At 39.3% G+C, this 13,710-nt stretch overlaps 1 protein-coding gene across 2 annotated transcripts in view; it reads left to right on the top strand.

The window, feature by feature from the left end:
* Positions 1-13,710, top strand: part of GALC (galactosylceramidase) — a 46,715-nt gene that overhangs the window by 17,963 nt on the left and 15,042 nt on the right. For both annotated transcript variants that reach the window (XM_058655190.1, XM_058655191.1), the window contains 4 exons: positions 3,667-3,822; positions 7,039-7,163; positions 9,035-9,162; positions 13,009-13,098. In XM_058655190.1, coding sequence (XP_058511173.1) covers positions 3,667-3,822; positions 7,039-7,163; positions 9,035-9,162; positions 13,009-13,098 — 499 coding nt within the window. The remainder of the gene's footprint in view (positions 1-3,666; positions 3,823-7,038; positions 7,164-9,034; positions 9,163-13,008; positions 13,099-13,710) is intronic.

Consider the following 13,710-nt stretch of genomic DNA (forward strand, 5'->3'; position numbering starts at 1 on the left):
TAAGCCAGATCAGAAGTGGAGCAGTCAGGGCTTACACCAGTACCATGTGAGTTGCTGGCATCACAGATGACAACCCACCCTAATACAACACAGGTCCGGAATTTGTTCTTCAAGCATGAACACTTTGTTTCATGCCACTGAGCCCTGTGTGGTTTTATTTAGTGAAATTTGAATATGTACCACAAATAGGCAGATGAATGTCAAGAATTGTGACCCTGTGGCCATTTCTCCATCTACATGCTTTTACAGTCTATCCCTTTTCTTGCCCACATTATTATTTTTTAAATGAAGTTTTTAAATATTTATTTTTATTGGAAAGGCAAATTTACGAAGAGAATGAATGAAAGACAGATCTTCCATCCACTGGTTCACTCTGCAAATGGCCACAGTGGCCAGAGCTGAGCCAATCTGAAGCCAGGAGCCAGGAGCTTCCTCGGGGTCTCCCATGCAGATGCAGGGTCCCAAGGCTTTGGGCTGTCCTCCACTGCTTTCCCAGGCCACAAGCAGGGAGCTGGATGGGAAGTGGAGCTGCGGGGATTAAAAGCGGCGTCCATATGGGATCCCAGTGTGTGTGAGGTGACATCATCACACTGGGCATCCCCACATTATTTTGAAACATTTTAGGCACTATGTAGTTCTTTCAATAAAAATGTTTTATTGCATATATCTAAAGAGAAGGATTCTTTTTCTTTTTTAAAATTGTGAACAATACTATTAACATTTCTAAAAATATAATAATATTGATAGTGTCAACTATCCATTATTTAATAGTTTGAGTCTGTATTCATACATTATGGTTGGTTGGTATTTAAGACTCATTAATAGGTTCTTGCTATCTTTTTTTGGTTGAAGAAACTGAATTGTTTGTCTTTAAAATTTCTCTTAGTTTGGATTTTACTCATTTCACCCTTATATGTAACTTCATATGCTCATTCACCCTTTTTCTTACTGGAAATTGGTAGAGATATGCTAGGAGTATGTTAGACATTTTTAAAAGATATACAGAGAGGAAGGGAGACAGGGAGGAAGACCTCTGTCTGCTGGTTTACTCCCCAAGCAGCTGCAATGACTAGAGCTGCCCTGACCCAAAGCCAGGAGCCAGGAATCTCCTATGGGTCTTCCCTGTGGGTACACGGTCCAAAGACTTTGGGCTGTCCTCGACTGCTTTCCCAGGCCACAAGCAGGGAGCTGGATGGGAAGTGGAACAGCCGGGATTAGAACCAGCATGCATATGGGATGCTGGAGAATGCAAGGTGAGGACTTCAGCCACTAGGCTACCACGCCAGGCCCAACAGCATAGTTTTATTCCTAAAAGGTAGTATGTTCTCATTGTTGTTGATCTGTTTTCTATCTCACATTTAGAATGTATTATTTTTATTTATGTTATTAGTAGCTTCTTAAATCTTGAGAATTTACTACTATGTATTATATAATCTACTGTATTTATATTGTATATGGTATGTAATATAGACTACATAAAATATATAATGTAATAATATGTATTATACACATGCGTTTATTCTTTAGTTAATTAGCCACTTGGAATGCTAGGATATGAGAGGTATTCATTTTCTGCTGAAATTTCTCAACCTTTCCTCTGTCATCTTTATCTTCCTCTTCATCATCATCATCATATTTTTAAATGTTGAGAGAGAGATGGAGCCCCTGGAGTGTTCACCCATCTGCTGATGAGCTCCCGGAATGGCTGGCTGCAGCCAGGAAGCAGGCGTGCGGTGCAGATCCCTGTGTGAGATGCAGCATTGCTGCCCCCCAAGTGTCCTGTGTTGGTGCGAATTTGGAAACAGGAGCTAGAGCTAGGATTGCGCCCAGGCACTCCAGTGTGTGGTATGGCCATCTTTACTGCTCGATGAAGCACCCGCTGCGTGCTCTGCTTATTTCCCACAGGAGAATTCTTTGTTGTTGACACTTATCTTAAGTATTACAGGGCCTTAGCGGGATTTCTGGCCACTTGTCATTAGCTGTCAGTGCTTGCAATCCAGGTGGGACGTTTAAAAGTGTCCAGGTACGGCTACATAACATTCATCGCCCAGGGGATGAATCATCTGGGTTGAGATTCACTGCTTCTCTGAGGTAGTGATATCTGCCTTTTCCCAAGGAGTTTGTTTTTATTCAAGAAAGAGCCAGACATGGATTCTTGCTTTTTTAATTTGCCTGCGTATAAGTGTGAATCTATGTTGAACTTTCCACCACAGACAGCATTATTAGAGAGAGGGTATTGCTTTGTCCTGCAGACTCATTCCTGGCATCCTCCTGCCTGCTGTGTTGGTGTCGTGCTCTCTGCCTTCCTCTGGGAAGTCTGGATCTTGCCTCCATCTTACTGTCATCTTGCAGTGTTTCCGGACGTGACCTCCTCAGCCACCTCCATCCATCAGCATGCTTCCATGCAGTTTATGGTTTTCAGAAACATTGAAATTCTTCAGTTCTGGAGGGCCTTCCTTCCTATTCTGTGCTCTATTGCTAGTTTAGACCCAGCTTGATTTTCTTTGCTGTCATTTCAAGGGCATTCAGTGATAGGTGGGAAACACAAGCTGACAGTCTACCATCTACTGGGAAATGCCACAAAATTTCTAAATCCTTGGAGAAGGCTTGTATTTTTATTCATTCAACAAATACATTCAAGTGCCATATTGGCCTTTTCCCACTTATTCCTGTGTGAGACGCACAAACCATTTTCAGCCTGACCTCTAAAGGTTTGGGGTTGTCTCCTCTGCAGCAAGCAAGGAATTAATTGTGCAGCAGTAGCAGGACAGACACTGGCTAGACGTCCATAAATGCATGCCATTCCTGACCCTAGCTACCTTGAGAGTGCCAAGGGCCTGGACCTCCAGAACTGATGACCAACCACCAGTGAATTGAGGCCTCCGTGCCCCACCCCCTCCAAGTTTGATTAACTTGCTAGAATTAACTCACAAAATTCAGGGAAGCACTGTAGGAGTTGCATTTACTGGTTATTATAAAAGATCTTTTAAAGGATACAGGTAAGCAACCAGGTGAAAGAGATACATCAGGTGAGTGGGATCTGAGGCTCAGTAGCTCCTGACTCTGTAGGGTTGCAATACACCTTGCTCTGGGGAGTGGGCGAGTGTTTGCCTTCCTGTAAGCCTTCATGTGGTCAGCTATACAGAAACTCTCAGAATCTTACCAGGTTTTCACAGAAACCTTATTACACAGGAATGATTAAAGCATGGCTAACCTTGTTAAAATCTGATTGTACAAAAGGGCATGAGCTGACGCCAGAGGACAGGAGTGGGAGAGCCCAGTAAGACCTTCCTGTCCTTCTTCTTGGTCTCTGGCATAGTCCTCATTGGGGAACACAGAGCAGATGGGGGTTTTGTCAGACAAGGTGGGTGGCCAGCTCCAATACAGAAACGTAAATGGAAGGGAAACATTAGAATGTATTTTAGTTTCTACAACCAGCCTTGGGAAAGAGAAATTCAAGTTTCCATGATGTGTACTGGGGAGGAAAAGGAACTCAGAGAGAGACTACCTGAGGCCTTCTTGGAAGACTTGCAGCACCCCAGCTCTGTTCTTGTCATTTAGTAAATGACAAGGGTTCTGAAAATAATGGGCAAATAACTGTTGATAAACTCTTGCCACCCTCCAAATTTATCGATCAATTGTATTATCATGCCTTCTCTTTTCCAGGGCTCATTATCCTGGGACACACTCAGTAAAGGAGGCAAAAATGACTGGGAAGAAGCTTTGGTCTTCTGAAGATTTTAGCACTGCCAATAATGGTACGGGTGCAGGCTGCTGGGCTCGCATATTGAATCAGAATTATATCAATGGATGGATGACTTCGTAAGTAAAGCCTCTGAGAGTTCTTTTGCTATAAAAGTTTGGAGGGGCAAGTAGTAGAAGACTTCGTGTTGGACTGCCTTTTTCTTACAACCTAGATTCAATGATTGTAAAAATGTTGTTTATATAATAGTATAAGTCTGCTTATCTAATAGTGTAGTCTGTACCTGTATATATGTCTGTTTCTGTATTGGATATAGTTAATTTTAAACAGAGCCATGTTAACTGAAGTGTAATTTACATGTATAGTAAATTTGTACAGTATATGATTTTTGACAGGCTACTTGTAGTGAATGGTTATAAATTATGTCATGGCACATCATCCCTAAACATGTAATGTAGCCTGTACCTCCAAAGCGTTACGTGTGGTCTCCTATGTGATGGCTTTTCATTACAGGAGAGCATTGGAAAGTATTTCTCATATCTAGTCTGCATTGATTTTTTTTACAAATCATTTATAATTTTTCATTTTTAATTTCTTTTAAAACAATATTTATGTATTTATTATTTGAGAGCAGAGTGAGAGAGAGAGACCTTCCGTGCTGTGGCTTCCTGTGGCTGCAGCAGCGGAGGTGGACCAGGTGGAAGCCAGGGGCCCAGCTCTCTGCCTGGGGCTCCCATGCAGCTGGCAGGTCCCAAGCACTTGAGCCATCATTTGAGAATTTCTCAGGGGCATTAGCAGGGAATCGGTGGGAGGGTGAGTAGCTGGGACTCTATCCATTCATTCATTCATTCATTCAGATTTCCTTTTTTAAGAAAAGGAAGGTCTGCATAAGCAGCATGCGTTGTGTTTAGGATGCCTTTCTTGTCACTCTCAATCAGTTTCTTTTTCTCCATTTTCCTGACAGTGATGTTTTTAAAAGAACAGTCCAGCTATTCTGTGGCCATCCACTTGGGTTCTTCATGGGATCACTTACCTTGTGCGACTGTTACAAAACAGAGGTTCTTAAAGGAGAACACACTGTCTTTTTTTTTTTTCCCAAGATTTATTTATTTTTGTTGGGAAAGCAGATTTACAGAGAGAAGGAGAGACAGGGAAAGATCTTCCATCCATTGGTTTATTCTCCAAATGGACACAGTGGCTGGAGCTGAGCTGATCTGAAACCAGGAGCCAGATGCTTCCTGGTCTCCCATGCAGGTGCAGGGTCCCAAGGCTTTGGGCTGTCCTCCACTGCTTTTCCAGGCCACAAGCAGGGAGCTGGATGGGAAGTGGAGTACCCGGGAAATGAACCAGTGCAGATATGGGATTCTGGTGCTTACAAAGCTAGCATTTAGTCAGTGAGCCACCCTGCCAGGCCCACAAGTCTTTACTTCTAAAGGAAATTTTTCTCAAATGCTCAGAAAACAGTTTGTGATTGGATTGAAATAAATTGATAAATAGAACAAAAGCAAATCAGGGTTTTAAAATTAATTTATGTAGTTTTGGGATTTCAATGCCAGTTGCACAAATACTATGTTTTTTCTTCTCTTGCTGAAAGAAAAGATGCTTAGGATAGGATGTTTGCTTTTAAGAGAAATGTGTGTTCGGTTAATAACTGAAGATTAAATAGGATGAAAATGTAGCATTCATGATCTTACCATTAGAAGCATTGGTGCATGTCCGCTTGTATTTATGTGTATGTATTGTTAGTATTTGAGACCCTGCTATAAACTGTTTAACAAGTGGCTTTTCAGTTGACATTGTGTTTCCACTTCATGGCTTTTAATGCCTGTTAGTATTCTGTTGTGTAAAGCAGGATTTCCCAAACTTGCCCTCTGTTGAAAGTGTGTGAGGTACATGCTGTACTGATTCCTGGGCAGGAATCCAGGTACTAACTCAGAATTTTCAGGAAAGGCTAGTGGGGCTCACCAGTCACTGCCACAGGTGGTTCTGATGCCACTCAAGTTTGGGAAGTACTGTTGTAGGAAATGTGTTGTGTCTGATTGACCTTTTCCCTTTTTCTAGAAATGGAGAGTGTTTCAGATTTCCTTAGTAGCCTTGTTCAAAATATCTTAGTATGAACTATAACTGTTTGCCTAGGATATAGTCTTGGGAATGGAATGTCAGTCAGATGTATATAGAGTTTTTGAAATGTGGTTTACTTATTTCACTACATGCCATCTAGAAGGCTTGTCTCAATTTATACACCTATCACTAGCCAGAGGATGTGAGGCATCTTAGAAACCGTGGGCACAACCACAGGAACTCTCATAATGTAGAGTGATTTTGCTTTGAAAATTGGGACTATTATTTGTAATTTGTATTGAGAGAATTAGAAGACTTTGATTTGCTATGATTGCCATTGTTTTTATAAGGCCTTGATAAGAAAAATAAAATGTTATGGGTAAATTGTTTTTTTGTTTAATTTCTTTTTAACGGCTAGCAACTAAGCAGTGTTATGCAGAGCATCTCCCTTTTGCCCTTGAATTTCCTGAGAACCTTAGACTCACCAGCCTAGGGTTTAGCAGCTGCTGTGAACTGTGAGGACCTGATGATGTGCAAGAATGGGCCAGGGTGGCGCAGCAGCTGGTGCAGCTAGCTGTCGCTGACAGACACAAGAATGGCCCAGACTGTGCTGTAGTCTGTATGTTCTGCTCTGCAGTTTTCACATGCATTCGGATGTTTAACACGTGAGCTGGGTACAATCATACCTATTTTACAGATGAGCAAACTGAGGGGTCAGAGAGGTGGGTGGTGGAACTATGGTTTGAACCCAAGTAGTCTGACTCTTAAGGGTTTTCAGTTGTGAAACTTGGCAACAGTTCAGAGTCAGGTTCTTAAAAATCAGGTCACGAATGTGGGACATTACGAAGGTTGGCTGCCAGGAGGAGGATAGGTGTGAAAGAAGCCTTTGTTTTTATCTGACTCAAATTTGTAACACATCTGGTGCTTGTAGGCCATCGTTCATCCTCTGGCTCTATCATTGTGTCGGTAAAAAATGTATGTATCCCATGTATACTGTGTGTGTGTGAGCGGGGAATTACATGATTCACTCCTGAAAACATTTAGGTGAGTACGACAGTGGAGTTTTTAAAACACAGAATGTTTTTTTTGTGAATGTTAAGAATTATTTACATGTTCTTTTTTGTGTGTGTGTGTAATCATCAGACAGTGATTCATATTTACTAACATAACCGTGGTGAGTCTTTTTTACTGAAGTTTTTACAAATGTACTTACGTAGAGGGGATGAGGATCCTAAGCTGTTTTGGTGTTTATCTTTAATCAACGAATCTTTCAGAACGATTGCTTGGAATTTGGTGGCTAGTTACTATGAGCACTTGCCGTATGAGCGAAGTGGATTGATGACCGCGCAGGAGCCATGGAGTGGGCATTATGTGGTAGAATCTCCTATCTGGGTAACAGGTATGGTTTAGATTTATTTTTCCTTATATTTCTTAAAGCAGAGAACTTGGTGTCTTAGAGGAGGTTACAGAAACTTTGTGTGGGTTTGTATGTGTGTGCAGTTGTTTTTTTAAAGACAATTTTGGGTAACTATCTTGCTTTCTGTATTTCAGTCTCAGTTATTTGAAGACCAGGCTCTTAGGACAAGGGTGTGATAGAGGAGGAAGTCAGACATAGGGAAAGAAGATACTGAGATGGAGAAAGAAAAAGAAACACCTAAATACAAAGGCTTAGTTATGACAGTAATTAATGGAAAATATATATATATATTTTAAAGATTCATTCCAGTTCAGAGTTTCTAAAAGTCTTGAGTGAGTGAGTCTTGGAGATGCTTTAACTATATATTAATATAGTTTTGTTGGTTCAAGTTGTGTGGTAACAAAATCAAAGGTGGGCAGCAAATCAGGCAAGCAAACAAAAACTATTGAATGCTTAAATTGGTAAATGCAAAACTCAGGCAAACTATCATAGCTTTAGAATGTCCCATTAATGTACTGATATCTGTTGTTAAAAGTAATTTTCAGAAAAAGATCAGATCATGACTCCCATGTAGACAGCAAAGGAGCGCAGGCTGCAGAGTGTTACATGAAGAGGGAGCCAGCTAGATGTTAGAGCAAGCTCAACGGAAGTCCACAGAGCTGCAGAGCATGAAGGAATGGGACGTGGAAATCCAGACAAGCTGTGCTTCTCAGAACAAGGAGGAAGTCAATTAAATCCGTACCGAACAAGACATCATTGACACGGCTCAGAGAAAATGAACAGGGCTATCAGACTCTATACATGTCAACTGAAGCAAAACTTTGTCTGGTTTTACTCATTAAGAAGTTTAATTTCATGTAGACAATGAATGGTGTGGCATCATTTTTTTTAATGAAGCTTAGAACCATCCTAATAATACATTTAAGCAAAATTAAAAAAAAAATCCAATGAATAATACTGATTTTTTTCTGTAGTTTTCTTGAGTAAAGGTTTGAACATTTATGACCATTTGCTTTAAACTCATAATAATCTTTTTTAAAAATAAATTTCTTCAAAGATAAGTTGCTTTCAGGAAAAGTTTGAATTTGAAATAGATTAGTTTTAATCTTGAGCACATATTGATTTTTTTTGTTTATGTGTTCTTGGGCAGATTTGTAATCGTGACATTAGTCTTATGACCATGACATGATTCTAAAACTCCTTAAATCTTATTCTAAAATACGGAAATTCAGTAGAACTTATATATCTGGGTTGGTTAACCCTTACATATTAAAATTGATTGCCCCATATTATTTAGATGAACTAAAATACTCTTATAATTTTCTCAATTTTTTTGTGGATGTGTGTGGATGTGCAATATTACTTAGTATACTTTCAGGATGACTTTTAGGGATAGATGATAATAAATACACACAGGTCCTTCCAAAAGTTGCATGTAGATCTTTTGGTTTCATTTTTCCATGAACTTTTAGAAATGCTCTTTTGTATGTTGTATAAATAATCTGTTTGAAACCGTAAAACATAGTTTTCGAACATGCATTATTCAGTTTTCAAGCTTTTATGTTGTCATGTTTGGATAGATTTAGTAGCAACGAGCTTTGGCTGGGAGGGAACTAATCCATGTTCTTGAACTGATAGGTCCATTTATTTTTACCAGTTATTCCAAACAACTTCCTCTGGCTATATTTTTTAACTGGATTCATGATTTAAAAATTAAAACATGAGGTTGACAAGTATATTCCTCCTAAATAGAAATTGGTTATTAGGTTTTAATCAGAGTCAAAAAATTTTAAAGAAACCCCATTATCACTATTTTTTTTAATCTTTTTTGAATGTTTTCTGCTTTTTTGTAGCACATACCACCCAGTTTACTCAACCAGGCTGGTATTACTTGAAGACAGTTGGCCATTTAGAGAAAGGAGGAAGTTACGTAGCTCTGACTGATGGCTTGGGTAACCTCACCCTCATTGTTGAAACTATGGTATGTTTTTGTTCTTACGATCTCGCTTCTTTAGTACTTGGAAAAGCACATTATACAAAACTTGGCACCTTTAAAAAATATATATACATACATAAACATCCTTAGAGATGGTGAGATGTCACAACATTTTTTCTTTTTGTTTTAATGTATGTTTAGTCTGCTATTGTATGAGCCATTTCAATCTTGTGTTTTCCTATTGGTAGAATATATCTCTATATTATTTTTGCTTTCAATTTATTTGTGTCTTTGAATATAATATGTGTTACCTTTCAACAGCAAACTGTCGGATCTTGCTCTTGCATTTAGTATTTGGGATTGGATCAATCTTGTTTAGTTTAATATTGACGCAATTTCATATCATTCCTGTGATCTTTTTTCTATTTGTGTTATTTTTTTTTGCTTTATTCCACCTTTACTGCTCTTTTTTTTTTTTGCATTACATGAGGAGTGTAAAATGTAGCATTTTAATTCTTTCAATGATTTTTTCACTATATTTTTGTGAATTATGTCCTTAATGGTTATTTTGAGGTCTACCATACACATCGTAACTTATCAGAATCACTTCATATTCAAGCTGACTGAATTCCAGCAAGATGCAAATCATTACCCTATTTTACTGTGTTACCTTATCTTTTTGTTCCAGTATCACATATATCAACTTCTCTTTGTTACAAATGTAACAAAGGCATTGTTATAATTGTTTCTGTATATATAAATTAAACTTTTAAGGAAGTTGAGAGAAGAAAGAAGAACAACTATGTATGTATGGCATTTGTTGTATTGATCTCATTTACCATTTGTTCTGTGGATTTTAATTACAACCTGGTGTTCTTTCCTTTTTTCAATACAACTTTTTCCTACCTGGCCTCTTTGTGCTGTTATGGGTTACACTTCATTTCTGTGTGTTGTGAGTGCCAAAATACAATTTTATACATGTTGTCTCATCAACTACCTTTAAACTCGATTGTGAGAAAATGAAGTATATGCATTCGTATTGTTTTATAGTTGCATAATCATCTTTGCCAGTAATTTTTGTGTGGGTATGAATTATGGTCTTGGATCTTAATGCTTTCTACTTGCAGTACTTTTACTATTTTGTACAAGTTGGTTCTGCTATTAACAAATTCAGTTATTGTTTGAGAATATTCTTATTTTACCTTCATATTTTGAAGGTATTTTGATGAATACAGGACTCTTGGTTGTCAGTTTCTCCGTCAGCACTTTAAACATGTCCCTCCCTAGGTGACGTCAGCTTTTTACAATTCCTTTGTAAAAGATTAAGTCATATTTTCTCTTGCTGTTTTCAAGAGGTTTCTTTTCTTTGATTTTCAGCATTTTTATTATATGTTACATAATATATTATATGCACTTCTCTTTGCCTTGACTTTTGGAGGTTTCTGGCTTTGTAGTTTACGTAAGTTTTCCTGAAGTTTAGGAAATTTTCACCTTTTTCCAAGATTTATTTATTTTTATTAGAAAGGCAGATTTATGGAGAGAGTGAGAAAGATCTTTCATCTGCTGGTTCACTCTCCAAATGGCTATAATGGCCATAGCTGAGCCAATTGGAAGCTTAGCCAACCTGAAGGTAGGCGTCAGGAGCTTCTGACAGATTTCCTGTGCAGGTGCAGCGTCCCAAGGCTTTGGGTCATTCTCCACTGCTTTCCCAATGGGGACCTGGATCAGAAGTGCACTAGCATTGATGTGAACCCATGCCCATATGCGATGTTGGCCCTTTCAGGAAGAGGATTGGCCACCCAGTTGAGCCATCATGCTGACCCCTCACCTGTTAATTCTTTATCTTTTATTTCATGCGTGGATTATTTCAATGTTTTCTAAATGTTTCAAGTTTTTTAAATTTTCCATAGATTTTTGTTATTTTTATTTAATTCCTTGTGATCTGTCATTATTATATGATTTAAATCTTTTGAATTTATTCTACTTTTTAATGGTTAAGAATATGGTACCTGTTGCTTGAAAAGAGCATTCACTCTGTTGAGGCTTGGTACGATGAACTGCAGGTGTCAATCAAGGCAGTCAGTTGGAAGCATTGTGCGAATTTCTATGTCCCTGTTGATTCTCTGTCTAGTTGTGCTATTATCGTGGCATGAGTTCCACCATATTCCAGGATATTATCTCTGAGCGAGAGAAGAATTCAAGGTAGAAACATAGGTAAGTGAAAGCATGGGAGTAGAATTCATTGAGAGTGAGAGAGAGGGAGAGAGAGAGAGAGAAAGTAGACATTCTCATGTGAGGGTAGGCAGCCCAGCAAAGACAGGCCATGAGAAGAACCCTCCCATGAGGAGAGATTGTGAGGAGAGATTGTGTTGACCCACTTACTGGGTAGGAAACGGTACCTTCATTGACTGCTCAGGTGAGGTAGAGTTTGGGTGGGGTCACGGCACACGGTGTTCTCCCGAAAAGTTTTCATGTCATCTCCAGGTGGAGCCTAGTGTGCGTGTGCTGGTCATGTGACTTCCTTGTGACATAAGAGACCCAGAAGCATCCTAAGAAGGTGATGCGTGAGGCAGGGAGCCAGGAATGAAGGGCCTCTGGGAACCTCCCAGCTCTTCTGTTTCTCATTGTTGCCTATCTACAATTATTACAAGTGAGATAGTGAAATATCTAATTATAATAAGTTTTTCCTGTTCACAAAGCCTGGTGCAGACCCTTGTACAATAAACACTCTGTGGTTGTTACATTAGCTAAAGTAGGGATCCTGTCCCAAGCTTCTTTTGATCCCAGTTCACAATAGTAAGTTCTTAATAATTAAAAAAAGGATATTGGGCCCGGCGCCGTGGCCTAGCAGCTGAAATCCTCGCCTTGCACGTGCCAGGATCCCATATGGGTGCTGGTTCCAATCCTGGCAGCTCCACTTCCCATCCAGCTCCCTGCTTGTGACCTGGGAAAGCTGTCGAGGACGGCCAAAGCCATGGGACCCTGCATCTGCGTGGGAGACCCGGAATCCTGGCTCCTGGCTTCGGATTGGCTCAGCTCCAGCCATCGCGGTCACTAGGGAAGTGAATCATCAGACAGACGATCTTCTTCTCTGTCTCTCCTCCTCTCTGTATATCTGACTTTCCAATAAAAAGAAATAGCTCTTTAAAAAAAAGAGCAATATGAGAACTATTTGTTACATATATATTTAGCTGGCCTCAGTGAGTATATATTTGAAAGGTATTTAAATGCCTTGCTTTTGATTTTTATTTGGTAGATCTTACTTGGAAAATATTATAAATTAAGTGTAATCTGTATGTGACATAAATGTGTCTGGAGTTTAGTTATAAATTCAAAGTTTGATTCAGTTAAAATGTCATCGTTTACTAGGTACACACAAAACACATTCAACAAAAGGCTTTTAAAAGGCTTTTAATATTCAAAATAAGACTGCATTTGTTATCTAATATATTTCATTTCCAGTAATCTCTAAACTTTTTATTTATTTACTTTTGTTTTATTTGAAAGAGAGAGAAAGGATAGACAAAGGAAGAGATTCCAGACAGTGGTTTATTCCCCATATGCCTGCAACAACTGGTGCTGAAACCAGACGCCCCGAGTTCCCTCCAGGGCTCTGATGTGAGCCACGGGGACCCGAGTGCTGGAGCCAACACCTGCTGTCGCCTGGGACGCACATTGGCAGGAAACACGATTAGAAAAGAAATAGCCAGCACTTGAACAACCTAGGTACTCACATAGGAGACGTGGACATCCCAAATGGCGATTCAGCCACTGTACCACAAAGTTGTCCCCTTTGTGTTAATCCTGGAACATTAACTATTCAACCCCGTGTTCCCAAAAGATAGCATGGTTATCATTAGGATAACTGAAGTGATTTTCTTTTCCCCTCAGAGTCATAGAAATTCTCAATGTATACGGCCAATCCTTCCTTATTTCAACGTGTCCCGACAATTTGCTACATTTGCTCTTCAGGGATCCTTTGTAAGTAAACATACCTTTCATTGTGTTTTGATTCGAGAACTTACGTGTTCTTTGAAGGTTAGCCAATTCTTCAGTGAAGTCTTATGAACTGTTAGCAGTTTGCCTGTGAGTGGACAAACACCCTGTTTTCTGCTCTCTGTGGCTCCAAAGGACTCAGAGCTTCTGAAAGTCTGTACCTGTGGGCAAGCATCAACTGTGCCGGGAGGGGAATGTTCAAGCCTTGATCTGGAAAGTTCTCTATGCCAAAAATAAAACAAAACTGAAGGCATTGGATTCTTGCCATTTCTTCCTGTGGTTAGATTTGAATTGAGAACATAAAGTGCCTTTTTGGTTACGGATATGGGATTAATGATTTTAATACCAGAGAATTCTTCAGAAGCACTTCACACAGAGACAGTAATGAGCAGCTTTGAAGCAAACACACTGAGTTTTTTTTTTTTTTTTTTTAACATTTGGCAAGATTCATTGGTGTGTGTAGGAAATAAAGTGTGTTTTTGTTTAAAATTTGAGGTGACTCTTTTTGCTAAGTGGAAATGGAATGCGTCATTATTCTTTTCACATGCTCAGAGAGGATTTTGGGACTCACACAAGGATGCTCTTTCGTCTTCTCCC

This window comes from Ochotona princeps, chromosome 26 (genome assembly GCF_030435755.1).
Source record: "Ochotona princeps isolate mOchPri1 chromosome 26, mOchPri1.hap1, whole genome shotgun sequence".
Lineage (NCBI taxonomy): Eukaryota > Metazoa > Chordata > Mammalia > Lagomorpha > Ochotonidae > Ochotona > Ochotona princeps.